This window comes from Chroicocephalus ridibundus, chromosome 6, assembly GCF_963924245.1.
Source record: "Chroicocephalus ridibundus chromosome 6, bChrRid1.1, whole genome shotgun sequence".
Taxonomy (NCBI): domain Eukaryota; kingdom Metazoa; phylum Chordata; class Aves; order Charadriiformes; family Laridae; genus Chroicocephalus; species Chroicocephalus ridibundus.
Window position 1 is genome coordinate 30,799,158 of NC_086289.1, and position 18,473 is coordinate 30,817,630.

The following is an 18,473-nucleotide window of genomic DNA, read 5'->3' on the forward strand; positions in this document are numbered from 1 at the left end:
CCTGCCCCTGCCTCCCCCATCTGCCGCCGCTAGCGACAGCGCCCGCCTCCTCTTTCCCTCTGGCTGGCAGAACATCTTGTTTGTATCCCCGTAGAGCGAAACTCTGGAGCAGAGGGATTGTTCCCTGTCTCTCTCTAGTGAGCACTAGGAATCGGCTCCAGCCTCCTGCTGCTGGGCATGAGCATCACAGCCCTTTATGCCCTTTTACCTTGGCCTCGATTTTAGTCATTCTGTTTAATTGGCAAGTTCTGCAGATGTTTTGCAGGACATCAGAAAAGAGTATGCACATGTTGGATATAACTTCCTTTGAGGGGCCTTGTTATCTCTGCTAGGACTCTTTTGTTCCCATTCCTTGTCGAGATCAAACATCCACTGGGATGGAAATCCTGTGGTCTCGGCAAGGCAAAGCTTTACATGCAGTGTCAGTGTGTGCGAGAGGCTGACATCAAAGCTCGCTGGATCCTTCCATGCTACAGCAGGTCTCTCCTGTAATACCTTCCGTAGTCCTCATCATTATGCAACTTAATGAAGAGTAATGGTCTGATTTTGAAGTAGCTTAAATCAGTTTATACCGGCTTCTCATGGATCCATGGGTGCTCTGCCTGTAGGTGAATAGAAGACCCCATTTTTATATCCATACTTACTGAGGTGCTTTAAACTCTTTCTTCATTATTTACAGCAATGGGCTCATAGCAACCTTTTCTGTCCTCTATGTTTGCGAAGGCAGAAGGTCTCTCCTGCTCTCGCTCAGCACCTTCCCTGCAGACTGACCGGCTGCTGCAGCCGGTACCAGTAATTCTCCGTGTTCGCCTGGCACCAGTAATTCTCCCTTGGCACCTGTTATCAGACTCACGCGTTTCGCAGGAATCCTGCCCGCACTAATGCCATTCTGATCCAAGAGGCCAGTGCCCATCATGTTTCTTTAATTACCTGCTAGCCAGAAGACGTCAGGATAGAGTTTCCAAGCTCTGCTGTAAGCAGGATAAACAGCAAAGAATAAACGCTAACCGAGCTCAGCATGACTTTCATGTTCCTTTACAAAGCCTTCTATTTTCCTGTTTCCCCCATGCGCTGTCTCCCCCATGCTTCCTGTTTCCCCCATGCGTGGGGGAATACTTAAAAAGTGAAATCTCTGTTTTTCAGCCCTGAGAGACAGAAATCTGACCTACCTACGCTATTGACTTCAGAAATACAATTTTTCATTATTCCCCATCTTTTACATCACACTCTAAGGGCCTTAAAGTCATGAGATCCTTGTATTTTAATACCATGCTTTTACAGGAAGAGTTCATCGGTTTGCAAGGATCAATGTCTAAAATGTGCAAATAAAACTGACAAAACCAAAAAACTTGTTCAAACACCTTTTTATTTGTTAAAAAAAAAAAAAAGAAGAGTATTTCCACAATACCTAGAGATCCCAAGTGCCAGTGCAGATGGAGGCGAGACACGGATCAGTGTGTCCGACCAAAAGTGGTGAAGCGCGTGGGTCAGGAAGCCAGGAGGGATGTGGGGAGGGAGACACACACCCTGGTACACGGCTGCATTTTGCTTACAAACCAGAGGAGTCTGGCTTACGTATATTGTACGGGTGGTTTATGGGGAAGGTGAAAGGCTACAGAGCTGAGCGGAGTTAGTCTATGGAGAGCGGGGTGTTCCTGTTGTAGTGCCAGCTAATATTTCCATGTATGCTCTTGGAATGTTCTCTTTTGAGCTTGAAGCCCTTAAGTTGATTAATTGCCTTCATTTTCACCCTGTGAGAGAAGACAGACAGGAAAACGATTAATATTTCCAGTGGAAAACATATAGAAATAAAATTAGGAGGAAAACCCATGCTGGTAGTCACCACATAAAAACCCAATGTGGTGCAGAAAATAAATGAATTATCTGTTCCTTCTGGGTACCAGACGCGCTCCTGCTGTAACTCAGGCCCTCCCCTGCCCCCTGGGAAAGCCAGGGTGTGATTTCTCACGTGGTGGAGGAAGTTGAGCTCACACAGGGCCGGGCTGCCACCGGCTGGAATGTCCTGATTTCTGCTGCCACCTTGGCCTCCCGCCCCGGAGGGAGGCCAATTTTTGGGATGCGCGAGTGGCAGCCCTGGCACCGGGTGGGGGGGGGGGGGCAATGACTGGTGGAGGGCAGTAGGTGCAAGCTGTGGAGCTTCAAGCACGAGGAAAAGAAGTCTGAGCTTCGGAGAGGCTGAAAACTGGGGACTGAGCGTGCCTGCGGGGCTGGTAGCCAAAGGGCTGAGCACCCAACCTGTAAAGGCAATTCCGTGCTGGGCAGTAAGAGGTCGTCCTCCCAGAGACAGATGTTTGGTCCAGGGCTTCAAAAGGACATCACAAGCAGAATAGATCAAAAACTAAAAGAACTAATTTAAGTATAGGAAAATATATAGAAAAATCGAGCTTGTTATCTAGAAAGCTACAGGAAAATCTGACTTGTTAGCTAAAGCTCTTCTAAAGCATGGCTGCAACCAGGGAAAAGCTATTCCATGTGATGATAAAAACCACAGGATAACATTAACTATTGTATGTGTGTTTTCACGCCCAAATCAAGCAGCAGTTTGGTCTGCCCGATCTATCACTCATGGCAAATTCTTGGTCCCAAAAAAGGAAGTGGCAAAAGCAAGAACCCATGGGCTCAGGTTGTGTCAAATAACTCCTGAAAATGGGAATACCGATGGGGTTCCACGTGCAGTGGATCTACAACCACAGAAAGCAAAGTGGAGGTTGTCCTGGAGAAAACCAGTAACCCAGAGAAAGCCCAGGTGCGGTGTCACCAGCCGGGGGACCGCGGGGATGTCAGGGCTGTGGCATCACCTCACCTCGCTGCCTCTGTCGGTGCTGGCCGCTGGGTCCCCCTCTCCCGCTGCCCCTGGCTGCTCGGGCGGCTGCGGCGCTGCCAGGTCCTCCTGCCAAGTCACAAGCGAGACATTTGTCCTTGCCAGCACATGCAGAGTCACCCCCCCGCAATCCCAGACAGGCTATTCGAGCAGGCTGCGCAAAACGGGTCTGAGCATTGCACACGTGAACAAAATACCAGGTTTAATAGTTGGCAAATATTGCTCAAAATCCATTTTTTTTGTGCAGCTTGTTAGAGCAGATGTCTATGAAAAAGCAATTCAAATTCATACAGCCTCATTTAGGGTCTTTTTCATACAGAAAAACAGTTCTTTTTCTGAAGTTTTCTTTCCTGTCACTGAAACCAAACGCAGTTTTGACTCCTTCAGCGTGAAGAAATTTGGGAGCAACAAATAAGACAGTAAGTAAGACAGATTACGCCTAGCCTTTGCCCACATTACCTTGCTTACGCTAAGCACTCATCGCATAGACTAATACCAATTTCAGATATTGTGGCGGCAGGCATTAATGTCATGCCTCAGATAAAATGTCATTATCAAAGGATAAGCTTTCCTTTGTGTTTGAAGTCCAAGCATTTTCATAAGCACTTCGGGCCCTTTCAGCTACTTTCTCACATCTTTCAGCTACCTTCCTATTCAAAGAAGAAGGGAAAAGGTTTTATTACTAGGTAATTACTTTAAACGTGATTTCATCACACGGGAAGAGAAGACAAAAGTCCTGACCATACTGGGTGTGCCCAGGGGATGGACGGGTTGCAGAGATGAACCTTTGTGGGGTCAGTCAGCAAGAGCAGGGGGAAGCAGGAATAGCAGGACCCCTAGAGTCCAGCCCCAAATCAGCAGGGAACTCCGCTAAAATTACAAAGCAGTATCCCTGAATTTTTACTCCCTTTTCCCACATAAAGTCAGGGCCACCATAGAAGGAACCTGGGACAGGTATATTACATAAAGGGAAAGTCAACTTTGCACACAAGGAAGATATATCATTTGAATTTCAACATTTTGGAAACAAAAGGCCACCACTTTCCCTGGTGGTGCTGTTGACGCAGCGCAAATCAAATGTCCCTGTCAAACCTACTGGAAACAGAACTTGATACTCCATGTGTTTTGGGGGACTCCACTCTTCCTTTTCCTGCCCAGTCACAACTGTTCTCGTCAGCAGGAGAACACCCCTGCTGCTCTTGGGACTGAATTAGGGAAGAAGAGGTGATGTGAGATAAAAAGTCAAAAATAGACGTATTTCACAGAGTTGCATCCCATGAAAATTTAAGCTGGAAATTGGACTTCAGATCCATTTTTAGCAGGAATGGGAGCCGGGGAGATGGAAGCATTGAAACCTGATTTTCCTGCCATAGGCTTCCTGCTCTCCGTGCAAGCTACCGTGAGAGATTAATCCACCAAAGAACGAAAATGGCCAAAATATGAGTCGCAGCCCAATACTGATGTCTGTCGCAGCCCCAGGCATTCCCTTCACCTCCCTGCCGAGAGTCAATTAGTTTGTTTACAGCGAGAGCCATGCATGGGGGTGTCTCCATATGAAAAGCACAGTGTGAATAAATTTTTTTTCCCCTAAGAAAAGTGCCCTTAATTTGCATCACACTGTTGGCCGAAATGATTCTTGCTGGTATCAGCCTGGCCTGTGTTAAGTAAGTGCCGGGTGACCTCATGAAACCCGTTTGTGCACATCATGGAGAGCAGTCTGTGGTCTCCAGCTGCCGGCGGGACAGGGACACCAGGCTGCTGGGGACAGGGCACCGCTCCGGTGGAGCCACAGCCCTTCCCACATGAGTGAGCTCTCCTCTGGTCAGCAAGCTGAGCTCACTATTCTGAATTTATGGAGGCTCACCCAGCCTCAGGGTCCAGTCTGTGGCTTTAAAATGCCTTACATGAGTGTAGAGCTGCAAAAAAGGACTACACCTTATAACTCAAGAGTGCACATTAGGTCAAAGCAGGTAAAGAGCCTCAGATTGTATTTTGAAGGTTTACAAGCAGTTTTTTTGACTATTAGATGGAAAGAAAAGAAACCTGCAGTGCAAGCCAATGACAACAGCTGCAACAGCAGTCGCTTCGTAGGGTTTTTTGCAGGTGGGGTTACCAGCTGCCTGCGAAATCGTGATGGTGAATCAATGGCAACTGCTGAAGGCGTTGAGCTGCGTTGGGAAAACTGGGGAACATAGGAACACAAGGACAAGCGCAGTGCACCCCATCTTTCTACAGGGCATGACCACCTACTCTTCCTGTGGGCATGGAGCTCAGCTCTGGTAGATGTGGAAACAGTCATGGAAAAGTAAATCCCTTCCTCAGGACCATCCTGAGGACACTGCATCCAAGGGCACTGGGTGGGCTGAAGAATCCCCGTTCAGCTATTGTGCTGCTTATTATATCCCTTAAATCATGCTGCCTGCCAAGACTCTGCTCCAGAAGGATAAAAGTGACTCATCCATCTATTTTTAGAAAGGGAAGCAACCATGTTTCTGGAGAGCGTTTCTAAACTGGTGGAGGAACCAGCACAATCGCAGGATGAAGAGGTGTCAGGCCGTGTTAGGGATGTCGCCTCACAGCCTTTTTCTCACGCGCTTCCCACCCTGCCCAGAATAGTGAGCATGAGATGAGGAAGGGCTGCATTCTTCAGCTGGGTGTTAGCTGGCTGGGGAGATCAGGAAAATAATATAGAGAGGAGGATCATGTAATGTAAGGGTCTTCGCTTAGGATGGAGAGACAGAAATTCCTGGTGCCAAACCCCAGCTGTAACAGTGACTCACAGGGTGGTGCTGGGCAAGAAAGAAAGGGTGACAATCCAGCTTCTCTGGAGGACAGTGAGGACTTCGCCATTCCCTTCAGTGCTCGTCTCCTCATTAAAAGGGATAAAATGTTCTAAGGGAAAGGCATGTTGCAACTATGAAGTAATTAGTAACGCTCCTCCTGCTCTTAAAGGGCAAGCAGATTTCTTTTTCCCCTCAGAAATTATGTATTGCCTTAGAAAAAGCATTTAAAATGAAAAAAAACTGATTTAGTTTGTTATGGGCTGGTTTCTTCTTTTTTGGGGAGGAGGGGGGGGCAGGGTTGAATCTTTTTGGCTAGAGAATAGAGAAAAGCGAGTAGTTTAACATAATAATTAAGTGAAACACAAGACCTTAGAATTCATTACAGGAACACTATACAAGTTTTTAAATATTTTATATATATAAACATATATTTGTATATAGAATATGCACACTATAGAAGATTTATATATATATAAAATGCAATATTTCAGTAAGGTTATGAAACATAGTTACATGTTCAGATATCACTAATGAAAAACTCAACAAATTAGGGCCTGCTATTTATAAAAATATTCCTGCACAATGTTAAGAGGTCTTAAATAGAGCATACTACAGGCTTCTGGGATCAGATATTTTAATATGTTTTTTTTTAAAAACCTATTTTAAAAGTCCACAGATTTTTCAAAAGAAAAAATTAATTACAAGTTGATTCTTCAGATTTCTCTGTTTCATGGGTTCCATGAAATTCCCTTTTCAGCTCAGCGACTGTGTTGTTTGTTCTACTGGCTGAGTCCATACATTAAATGGAATTTATATTTTTATCCATATTATGCTATAGGCCAGTGAGGGTTTTTTGCCATCCCCAAAAATTCTGAGATAAACAAACTTATTGGGGTTATCTTCCTTATCTAACAGAGAAAGCATGCAGAGCCTAAATGTTTTGTGCTGGAACATTACTCATCAGAAACTCAACAAATTCAGTGGCAAGTAAGATTTCTGTTATTATTATTATTATTTTATTTCTATTTTATTTTAAGGCTGTAAAACCATAGAGGTTCACTGACAACCTAATCTGCTACAAATTTAACAGCCTGCAATGGGATATCAATTGCATAAGGCGGAGAAAGGTTCAGCCTCCCATAGCGCTCTTGACCTTGGGCGTTGGAGCAAAAGCAACGCTACTTGGCAGCGTCCCCAAACCGCTCCCCTGCAAACCCTCAGGCAACCTGGCAGGTCCTACGGACGGGCTGTCCTGGGTTGGGTTTCGGGCTGAACGTGATCAGAGTGATGCTGACAGCTCTGACTAAGAGTCAACCCGTGATTAAAGTGAGTGGACCCACTGACAGGACAGACAGATGGGCGCACAGGATTCCTGTCTTACCCTGCAAACCCAGGTGGACTGTTGGGGTAGCTTTGTTTTCATCCAGCTCACAGCCAGACTCTCCTAGGGTTTCCTGGGGCTGCTTATACAAATAATACATATTTAATAATGTTTGCGTTATTGTCCTACAGGATTACTGGGGCACAGCCTTTAGCCATGAAGCACACACACAGTCTTATAGACTTTAAGGCTTCCCCAGTGCCGCTAACTCAGCTATTCTGCATGTGAAAAATGTAGGCCTGGATGCACTGATGAGACTGGGAGGGAAGCAGAGAAGAAGCGCCTGTGGGCAGAGTACCCCACGCTGCTTCTGCAGTCTCCCCTGCTCCATGGGACGCTGAAGGATACCATCGGGATGCATCACGGCATCAGTGAAGAATAATGAAGCTTGAATATGAAGGACGAAGCTTGAATACAAAGGGGAAGAGTTTAGACTATTTATTCTACTTAATTGCAAGGTAGTTTGGCTGTTGATTTCCCTGCTCCTCCTGCTTAGCAGCTTTGCCCTCCGTGGCCTCTCAGATGCCCTTGGTTGTCCTCAAACCAGGACGCTCTCTCCTAGTGGCACTCGCCCTACCCAAACTAACTTCAACAGGGAGGTCACTCATCAGTTTCTGCTTCTAATTCCTTCAGTGCGACTGTCTCAGTGTCGGTGGCATCACAGGGTTTAACTGAGCAGAATTAAGGCCATGAACGTCAACCATTCTTACTCAAAATGTGCAGTGGTTATGAAAGCAGTAAGCCGCGGTGCGGGTACGGTACACGTGTGCTAGGTCAAGCGCAGAGAGAAACGATGTGATCCAACGAACGCGCCCAGCAGTTGTACGTAACTGACAACTGCTCAAATTAATTAATGGAGTGAAATAACAAAAAGATCAAACCCAATTCAAAATGACAGAGTCACGAACTGACAACTAAACCATACGCAAACTGCCAGGGCAAACAGATCTAAGGGGAAGATCTCGGTGGAGGGCGTAGGGAAGCATCAGCTACAAGGGAAATTCCTCCAGCCCCCGAGGGACATTTTGTGAGTGTGTCTATGTACACGCGCCTGTTCCCAGCCACGTGGTGTCTGCAATGCAGCAAACTTCGTGCTGTGTCATGCAGACAAAGAATAAATCCTCTTCAAGATAGGGCTATTAAATGGGTGGTTACCTCAGCGAAATCCCTTAGTGCCCACCCCAGGGGCTGGGAGGGGAGCAGAGAGACAGCCAAAACGCATCACTCATGGGTCTCATTCCTTTGCATATCAGAAAAAAATTGTGGAGGGTTTATAGTCTTTTAACTTACATATTTTTTTACTTAATACTTAACCACTCCTCCGAAACAGTCAATACTTTCTTGTACTCAGTACGCAGTGACCAGGCCAGTGCCAAAGCCCTATTAGTGATGCCAACGCCACTCGAGGTTGCTCTCGTCTGGCACTTGACACCCCTTGGCTCGCGGTTCCCTCAGCCCCACTTCCTTCTGCCTGGCTCCGAGTGCTCCCACCGAGGACAGCAAGGAGCAGCGGGCTGCCAACTGCCCCACGTGTGCCCACATTTCAGTGCCTGCCATGTTACACGAAGGGCTGGATTCTTCCCCATGGCCAATGTCGCCATCTGATACACCCGCAGAGCTCAACCACTCCACGGCTGCTGCCCCAAGCAAAACTTAATCCTTAGAGTTTCCCACTCCTTGCTAGTATGTGTCTGTCACTGATCCCAGCTGTCAAATGCACAGATTAAATGTCAACAAGCTCTCCATAATTGATATTAATACTGGGAATGCTGAGCTGGGGACATGCCTCCTAGGCCACTGGGCTCCCCAGATGCAAGTCATCCTGTAGCACTGCTCAGTGCTCACCATGCATTCCCGCAGATCCCCTGGTGCTTTGAACAACCCCTCTATAAAGTCAGCAGCGAACAATACTGGAGATAGTTGAAAATAGAAATAAGACATTAGCAACTGCTCTTTGTTATTAAAAAGGAGGAGGACAGGATGGAGCATGAGCAAGTCTCAGGGCTGGATACAACAGCTTTCTCGGACGTCAGGGGCTGGAACACTTGTGTGTAATTTCTGGCTTGCAGGATTTTCACAGTAGATATTTATTTTTGAAATGTCTAACTGCTATACCTTATCACAGTGCATCTCCAGCAGGTCTCTCAAATGCATTACAGTGCCCGGCACTGCTCTTGGCAGCCTCTGGCTCTATTTCCATTAGCAAATTGTGCAGCACAATAGGAGCAGGTCTGGAGAGAAAACAGCTGGTGCCCAGAACCCAGCACAACCCCTCCGCTCCTTTCAGGGCCCTCCCTCTGGAGCAGCTCTGGCCCCACGGCCGTTAACCATTAGCAGTTGGGACGCACTCAGAGCTCCCTCTTCTGTGTCATTGCTACCCAAAAGGTGTCTAGCGGGTGCAACTGAAGTATTGCGAGTGAGCACGACTAGAAGATTTGCACTCCTAATTTAAGCTGCAGTAAAATGCTAGAGTAGATAATCCCTCTCTTTCACAGAAACAAACATTTTTCCTGAATTTATTTCTCCTGTGACTTCTTTAGCCTTGCTCTTCTCCTTCCTTTTTCATTCTGCTGCCCACCTCTGCTCTTTGGCATGATACCACGATACTGTATCCAAAGCAGTTTCCTGGCTCCCTCATTCAGTCTGCCCTTCGGCATGGGACACATCCCACTATTTTTTCCTTCTTGATCAATCCCCACTTTACCTCTAAGCAGGTGGACATTGCCAGAAGATGCCAGAATGACAGTTCAGATGCTTAATGCTTTAACTCTGTGGAAAACTCTCGGCTTTTGCGTATCGCCGGCAGTCTGCATAAACTTGAACCATTAGTAGGGCGAAGGAATCACTGATTTTCTAAGGGACTACCTGCTCAAAGATGGAAACAGATAACATTGACCAGTTTGAGCTGTGAAATTACCACCTGTAGGCTGTAAGCTCATCAGTCTTTGAGGAGGGAGCTCTCATTTAGGACTAAAGGGGAAGAGGATTGCTGCTGCTCAGTCCTTGCCGTAAGGGGAGATGGTTCACTATCTACAGGATGGATTCCTACCATCAGCAAACTCCTGGCTCTCCTGGGTCAAACACCCCATGCCCTGTCAGTCAAAAGGTACAAGGGGGTAGTCTGGCCCCACGGAATTAGGAATCATGGGTTGCACTCCTGTAGCCTAACTGCTGTTCCCTATGGGAATAGGGATTACTCTTATCCCAAGGGTTTAGCAGAACTTCTGTATCTGCCCTTTTCACATGCTTTCAGGAGGACATTTTGCGTCACTCATAGCTGCTGTTCTCTTTTGTTAGGCTATTCTCTCAGGATTTATATGGTGTGTAGAAGTTTTGTTTCACATCACAATGTGTTTACGTGCAGGTCAGGAAATTCATCAGCCAACTGTCTGAACAATTAAAACAATTTTGGCGAGCCTGGCTTCGCTTTGATTCTGGGTTTGGGTTTGTCGTGACTCATCTAGCTCATGTCGCTATCAACACTATTGACCACAGCTCCCTCAAGAGGGGCAATGCATCCGGGCTCACCAGAGAGCTGCCAAGTATTACCCTCATGTTCTGTACAAATGGTTGCTGTTCGTTACCACCCGCTGAAAGCATCTTCTCTAATGATCAACTTACTTTGCCTTCATCTAGGGAGCTGTTCTGCTCCTTCACATGCCCCCTTATCCCCTCACTTGAAGCAACCCAGTCTGTCAAATTAGGCTGGAGGACAGAAGATGCCTTGTCTGAATCTGGCTTAATCCGCACACAGTTTGGGTCACGCGGCCTTTATCAACAAGCACTTGGTTGTTGACAAAATCAGCACGAAGCAGAGCAGGAGGGTCAGGCTCTCTGCTGGGACCGGGCTTTGCTGGAATTGCTGCTGCCCTCAGCTGCCTGCGGAGCTTCCGGGGCCAGGGCCAAGGCTGTGTGTTGCACAGGCTCTGGCCAGGTCTGAGGGCAAGCACTGAGCTCCTGCTCCTCCACACCTGGCACGTCCCAGGGCTCTGACCCTGGCCAGGTGCTTGCTGCACCTTTCTGCTCAAGTCCCTGGACATAATGGTTTTCTACATTTATAAGAGAACGGGGAGCCGGACTCTTGCCAGCAGTGCCCACTGATAGGATAAGAGGCAATGGGCATAAATCGATTAACGTGTCCATCTGAACACAAGAAAACACTAATTTTTTTTTCCTGTGAGGGTGGTCAAATGCTGGCACAGGTTTCCCGGAGAGGTTATGGAGTCTACATCAGTGGAGGTGTTCAAAACCCAACTGGACATGGTCAACCTGCTCTCATTGACCTTAAGGGGGTTGGACTAGATGATCTCAAGAGGTTCCTTCCAAATTAAACAATTCTATAATTACATATTAAGCATTATACAATAATACTAAGCATTATATAAAAGTAGATATTGCTGAAAGCCTCTCATTAAATAGGTAAAACCATCAACTCTAAATGTTTGCAGTATTTTACGTATAATCTGAAGACGACTCTTCTGTCCTGCACATCACCGAAGAAACAAACATACCTTTTTTACAACTCCTGTAGTGGCCACGATGGTCTCTGCTCCTTCTACGGTCTTGTTTGCCACTGTGTTCACACTGGCTACTACCGCTTCTCCCACCACATTGGCCTGCTCTTTGGTCTTCTCAGCAACTGGGATTTCAACAAAAGCAGAAAGTCAATGAGTCAGGCACCGCCAAAAGGCTGCCAAATTCACTGGAACCGATTGCAAATGATTACACCAAGGTAAGAGAAGAAGTTGGCCCTGGTACAGTCCTTATTTGGATTTTTTTCTATGAGATCACGGCTGATTTTAGATCATGTACGTGAGGGTTTTGTCTGACTCACAATGCTGCTCAGAGAGCAGCGCTGCAGCCTGTCAGTCTTTGTGGGCAATTGGAGAATGAAAAATTCACTGTAAGATGTTAAGAGACAGTTGTGCAAATAAGGTGTTTCACATTGTAGACTGCGTATGACCTCTCTCCAGGTACCTTCTGTTTGATTTAATACCCTTGGGTAGAAAAAAAAAAAAAGTAATTCAGTCATGAAATTCTCCAGGGAAAGGATCCATTAAACTCTCTTCAAGGCAGTCCAGACAGCTGCCCTGCCTTGGAGGTTGGGATACCTAGGAAGGGTCCCTTTACAGGCCCTGAGTCTGTGACCGCCAGACAGGAGTCTCCCAAAGGCCACAGTTTTGGCCCATTGGGACCCGATGCAAGTAAATCCTCTCTGCACACTGGGCAGCACTCTAGGCATTGTGAAATGTCTAAATTGCTGTGAATTATCTGAGTCTGCCAAGTAACATTTGTTAGATTGTTTTTGACCTGCTCTACCGATTAAATATTTCTCCCATCCACGCGGACTGCAAATGCCAGACCCTGACCCATCGCTCTTGGCAAGCATTCTCCATTCATCAAATGGAAGGTCATGCAGATCAGCGGTATCCCCTAGAGACCTCCCATTTGGCAGGAACGATGGCCTTATCAAAAGGCCCGGCAACACGTCACAGATTTCCACATCCCTCTCGGGGCTGTGCTCTTACCTGAGGTCACGCTTTGCACTACGCCTTCCTTGGTTTTGGTACCTGTGAAAGGAAACACACGGTCCATCAGTGCTACCTGGCAAAGAACCCCCTCGTTTCTGGACACGGACAGCTTTCTGTTCTTACTAGGTGCAGTAGGGACCCATGGGGCCAGCACCTCCTGCTAAGACATAAGCCATTTGTAGAGCCAGCAGAAGAAACCAGCTTCCTTTCCAATAAAGTCAATGAGTCCCTTTTTGTCAGGAACTGGAGAACTTCAACAACAATGTCTGGAGATGCCTAGACCTGAAAAATCATGCTGAAGTATGAGAAATTGCCCTAGAATATTTCCAGAAATGAAAAGAACAGTTGAGTGGAGCTAAATCAATGTTCAGCTAATTGTCAAAATGAATGTCAACTGGTAAAATCTCACCTACATCTGTGATCCTCTCCCGCCTTTGGTTGCAGTGGTCATTTAAAGCTTCATTCTATACCTCTAGTAAAGACTCTCGAGGCTGAATTTACAGAAAAACCACCCACCTACTACATACCTACTTACTAGATTTCCATTTTGGTGCCTACAGCCTAGGCTGTAAGTGCCTGCTCGCAGCGATACACAGATTACAGATGCTTTTATCTCAAATTATGAAAGTACGCCATATGTATGCTTACATTGTAATTTATCTCGCTGTTCTGAAGGCAGAAAAGCTAACAGGATGTGAGGACATTCAGTTCACAACACAAGTAGCCCTTAAGGAATAATTAACCTCTGCAGTTTTCCTCCAAGCTTGAAGTGACCGGCTTCACATCCCTTCAACTTGTATACTGCAGCACGTATGTTAAATCGTATGCTAGATGGGCAGCCCCCACAGAAACTAGATACTTTTTCACATTCCAAAAATAAAAGATCAAATTTGTCTCTGTTGGAAGTTAAACATGTGCCAAAAGGTTCCACTGGTCCCACTTGGCTGTATTTTGTAAATCATCTGCATCTATAAGTTTCCCATACTGATAGAACAAAGGGATTTTTACGGCAAACTGTCCAGATGATAGAAGTAGAGACGCAGGCAGATCTTTAACTCCAGAGGTACTAGAGCGTCCATGGGTGTGGTGGGAGAAATCAGCTACAAACATCAGCTACATCACGTTCTCATTAGCAGCCTGAAAAGCAAAACAGGTGCAGCGGCCTGATAACCACAGATCCAGCCCAGCTCTGTGCTGCCTGATACACATTATGTATTATTGAATGTAAGTCGCAATTGTTGATTTATTTTAGTGGTTGTAACGGTTGCCCGGGGCAGAACAAAGCTGTGCTACTACAATATGCCTTCAACATTTCACTCCACCCTCCCAAACTGTGTTAAAACTGAAGAGATGAAATCTTTGTACTTATACTTGGTTTTGCTGTAAACTGAAATTCCTAATGATGCATATGATACTTGTGCACTGCTGTAAACTGGATTTAATAGTGATGCCGATGATACATGCATGTGTACAGAAGCACAGCAGTAAGCAGAGCAGATGCCAGCCTGGAGCCATCAAGGTGAGCTCCTGAACGGGCCAAACGCCCACAGCCCAGCTCAGCCCCCGTCCTGCTTCAGTTTCCCTCCCGGTGCCATTCCAATAAACGACTGCCACTGTATTGATGTGACATACAAGATCTTCTCACATCAGATGCAGATGTTCAAGCTTAGCCCTCCTGTGCTGTTTTTTTGGTCAAAGAGCAGATTTTAGCTAAGCAAAGTATATAATTTGCTATACTAGCCTTGCATATGTTTCAGTTGTGCAGTAAACATGCATAGTGAGACAAGAGCTGTACCTCTGGGTATTTTTTTACCAGACTTTTGATTTAAGATGACTATCTGGGCTCAATTCTTTTGCAGGGAGAGGGGAATGGGTGAGTGTTGAATTTTCTGCTGGAAAATAATTTCAGAAAGGAGGGATGCAACTAGAAGAAAATTACCCGAATCCGTTTGAGGACAGAGGCGATGGCAGTGGGAAGCGCCACCGCTGGGGAGAGATGGCCTCATCTTCCTAACCAGGGCTCCTAACCACACCCCATGACTCAGGCTCAGCATCCATCATGCACCACACGGGATCTGACCTTCCGCCGCGTACCCTTGCCGGCAACCCGCATCTGTTGAATCAGAAAGCGATCACCTGATGCTCAATCTCATTTCGCTCATTAGTCCTTGCCTGCAGCTTGTGTACACAGAATTAAAAGTTCATGCATCCTGCCTTTTCTGAGAGCTGTGAGTCATCTGTAATAGCTGAAGTATCGCAAGGGTGCAACCAAGGCGGCAGAGCGCTGTGCAGTGGGAGAAGAGCTGTGGTAGAAAACAACATTATGCCGTGCTATAAATCCTGCGGGAGTTCCTGCTGGAGTCACTTCGTTAAAGCAGAGCTTGGTGCGTCGGGGCTTTCTGCGGCATGCGTGATTGAAAGCTGTTCTGGAAAACTAGAAGGGCATTTTTTGTTGAGGCTTCCTGAACTGTAGTATTAAACAGTATTAATGACCTTATACTCAATACTCCGCTGCAGCTTTGCATTAACTTCATTAATTAACTTCAGCATCACTTATCCCCCTATTTAAACCCAATAAAAAAGGCAGCCCGTTGAATCAAATTCTGGATACACATTAACCGTGCATGAACCCACAGCCCCTTCGGCATACCCAGAGACTCTTACAACTTGGAGAGCAGACTGTGATGTCACTGTGCGCAGAGGTGGCCCGTGCTAGAGGATTTCTCTCTCTTTTCGTGCACCCTCTTCTCTGCCCTACACATTCAGCAAGCGGGGCAGGAGCACCCCACGCTCGTGACTCCCCCGGCCATGGCAGCATCTGTAACCAGCCAGGCTGTGGCCCACATTGCAGCGCTAGCACGGGAGGGAGGTACCTCGGGTGTGGTTGTGGGACCTGAACCTGCGTGACTCAGGGAGGAAGGATGAGGTGGCCGCAGAGCCCCAGTGACACCGTCTGCTCCAGGCAGATGCCTCTGCATCAGCATGTTTTTTTCTCCTGGGGTGGCAAGTGACTCACCAGATGTGGTGGTTGTGCCCAGACATCTGGAATCCTCCTTGGAGAGTCAGTGATGAGTTAGCACAAACCTGAATAAAAGCCAGGGATCCACTTAACCCATCCTAGGCTTCAGGATCCCCCATCACCCTCCACCCCTCACTTTCCTGACTCTCTGAAAAGACCCTCAAGCTTTTGTACAAGCATTATTTTCTCCTAGCATCCAAAAATTCAGGTTGCGTCACATAAGGCTCCAGCCCAAGCTACTGGGATAGGGCTCTGTAAAGGAAGGAGCAAGGAAGGAACAGTTCAGGTCTCTGATTAACCCTTCATGTGTCACAGAGCGAGAAAAGGTGGCACAGACAACACACTAATCACTCCAGTTTTAATTGATATACCAGGCCTCCACCTTCTCCACTTAAAAATCAATTCTCTGAGGTAATCAGCATCTGGCCTTTACTCTTCCTGCCTGTGAAAAACTGAATATTCCCCAAAAGGCTGCGCATCCCCCAGCGCGCAAGCAGGAACCGACCCCCCCCCCCCCCAAGGCAAAGCACTATCCAGTGCATGACAGGGCAGGAATTGGAGCTATACCAAAAAACCCAATGAACCGAAACAAAAAATGAAAAGGAGAAAGCGCTTCATCTTCACCTTGATTCTTTATTTAACCCTCATTCAGAGATTTAGGTTTTAAGAAGGTTTTTAGAAAACTTTATTGAAAAGGTTGGAGTCTCATGAGCAGACTCTGTACCTCATGGCTGTGCAGAAATGAACACAGGTCACAGTATGGAGACGTACAACACGACTGAACAGAGATGTGAGGAATTATGTATAAAAGTTGGAATTAATCCTTTCTAACATCGCTCAAATCAGGAAGCAGCCGGAGCAGTAGGGATGCCACAACTTGGCACCTAGATGTGACGTTTCACAGGCTGGTGTTTCAGTTACTGCAGTTAGTTTAATTATTTACAGGGATGCTGTTTACCTTTTTTCTTGCGAATCAGCTTCAAATTGAAATGTGAACTGTTACATACGTTCACTCACAGCATGCCAATACTTGTGCGTTTAAAATTTCAGCATGAAGACATTACCAGATCTGGTGCACATAAAATTTGTATTTCCTTCGTAATTTACAAATATACATCAGTAGCTATACAACTGTTTTAAATATAGTAGCTCCATCCAGCTGCAGATGTTGCAGCATGGCAGCAGGAAGAGCCTGCATGTAAACTTTCCTACTAAAAAAACCAACCCCTCACTCCCACATCTAGCAAACATAAAAAGCTGTGTGAGCTGCAGTAATCAGCACCGAGGCAATCAGTCTTGGGAACCTAAGACTCCACAGATTTTAGAGTATCTGGAATATCTGACATGCGCTAGGTAGTGGAGATCCTGGATTTCGAGGGTGACCTTGAAGGGGGGGTTTCTGAAACAGCCACGTTAGCTGTGAGAGGTCTCTAGCAGAACAGCAGGTGGGCTGTTTTCTAGATCCTATCCTGTCGGCACAACGAATTTGGGTGTCTCTTGTAAAGCAAGATTAACCTGTGCATGGGGAACGAAACAGGTTGGTGAACAGGAGAAGGATTTCAGGTTAAAACAGTATGTTTGTGGGGAAACAGATGCATCCTGCAACCCCCACTTAATAACACTGCTGGCTCCTCTCAGGGACCTCCTCAGCGTGTCTCTCGCAGGGTAGAGGTGAGATGGAGATGAGCAGTGCTTGGAAGCTTGGAGAGTGACTGACTCACCCTGCAATCAGTGAATAGTCATAACAAAAACCTTCCACCTGGTCATATGCTCCTTAACATTGCTTTAGTTCTGCCTCCCCTGAAGCAGTGGCTGTTTCTATGTCAAATTTACAGTTGGGGAAACTGAGGCACGGGGAGGATAAGGCACCCCAGGCTTACACAGCCACTCTGTGACACAGCTGAGGAGGATATCCAGACCTCCCCGCCGTTCACTCCAAATCTTTAGCCACGATATAATTCCCCCAGACTTTCTTAGAGACAGTCTATGCCGCGGTTCATGCTCAAATGTAGGTTGAAAATAGTTCTCTCTTACCTACATACATCACCCCTTCTTTAGTCTTCTCTGCAGCCTCCGTCACTCCCTGCTTGGTCTTTTCTGCAGCAGCCACCACACCTTCTTTAGCAATGGAGAAACCTTTCTTAAAGACATCCATTCCTGTTGCTTGCTAGGGTATTACCTGGGGGCTCCGAGTGAGGGACAGCAGCAGAAAGCACCTGCAGACTGGGACTGCAATGTGCAGCCTCACCTCGGCCGGCTCTTGGTTTCCCTGCCAGTGCCTGCCTTTGCTCTTACTCCTCCGCTGGATGAAGGCAGTGTGGCAAACCTCACAGCCTTTGCCGGCTCTTATTGATGAAGCGCGCTGCAGTGTAGCCAATGCCTGTGAACAGCTGATACTGAAATATTAATGATATGGATCCGCTTGGGAAGATTTAAGAAGGGAGGGGGAGAGGAGGAGGAGGACATTGGTAGGTAAGGGACTGTCTGGAAAATTTCCAGACAGATAAAGCTTTTAAAATATGCTGCAATGCTTGCACTCAAGGATGCTCTCATGTGAAGAGGGAGACTTTTTATCTGAAGAGCTGAGTTCCTGAAAGGGCATCTCCCCGAGGCTGCAGCAGGAGGCAAACACAAGCCCTCCTGGGTTCCTGGGGCCGGAGAGCACGTAAAAGCTGATAACGTTTGTAGCAAACAAACAGGGTCAGGTTTCTTGGTCTGGCAGTTACCAGAACCCATCCTGCACAAAACCCTAAGAGGAACATTATTTCTAGTAAATACTGCAAGAAACCTAGAGGCTGGTGCTCCAGCAAAGGGAGCTGGAAGCCCCGCTTGCCATGTTTGTCAGGTCTGAAGTTGGCCCCTCGAGGCATTAAGTATAAATTACAGTTTTTGGTCAGCTACACATCCCATTACAATA

General features: G+C 46.7%; 1 protein-coding gene across 1 annotated transcript; it reads right to left on the bottom strand.

The window, feature by feature from the left end:
* Positions 1-1,348: 1,348 nt before the first annotated feature.
* On the bottom strand, positions 1,349-17,927 carry SNCG (synuclein gamma). Its single transcript, XM_063339917.1, has 5 exons — positions 17,591-17,927; positions 12,535-12,576; positions 11,518-11,645; positions 2,825-2,911; positions 1,349-1,751 (listed from the first exon to the last, which is right to left on the bottom strand). Exons 1-5 carry the CDS (start codon positions 17,709-17,711, stop codon positions 1,731-1,733), a joined length of 399 nt encoding a protein of 132 aa, XP_063195987.1. The 5' UTR covers positions 17,712-17,927; the 3' UTR covers positions 1,349-1,730.
* Between the last annotated feature and the right edge of the window lie 546 nt (positions 17,928-18,473).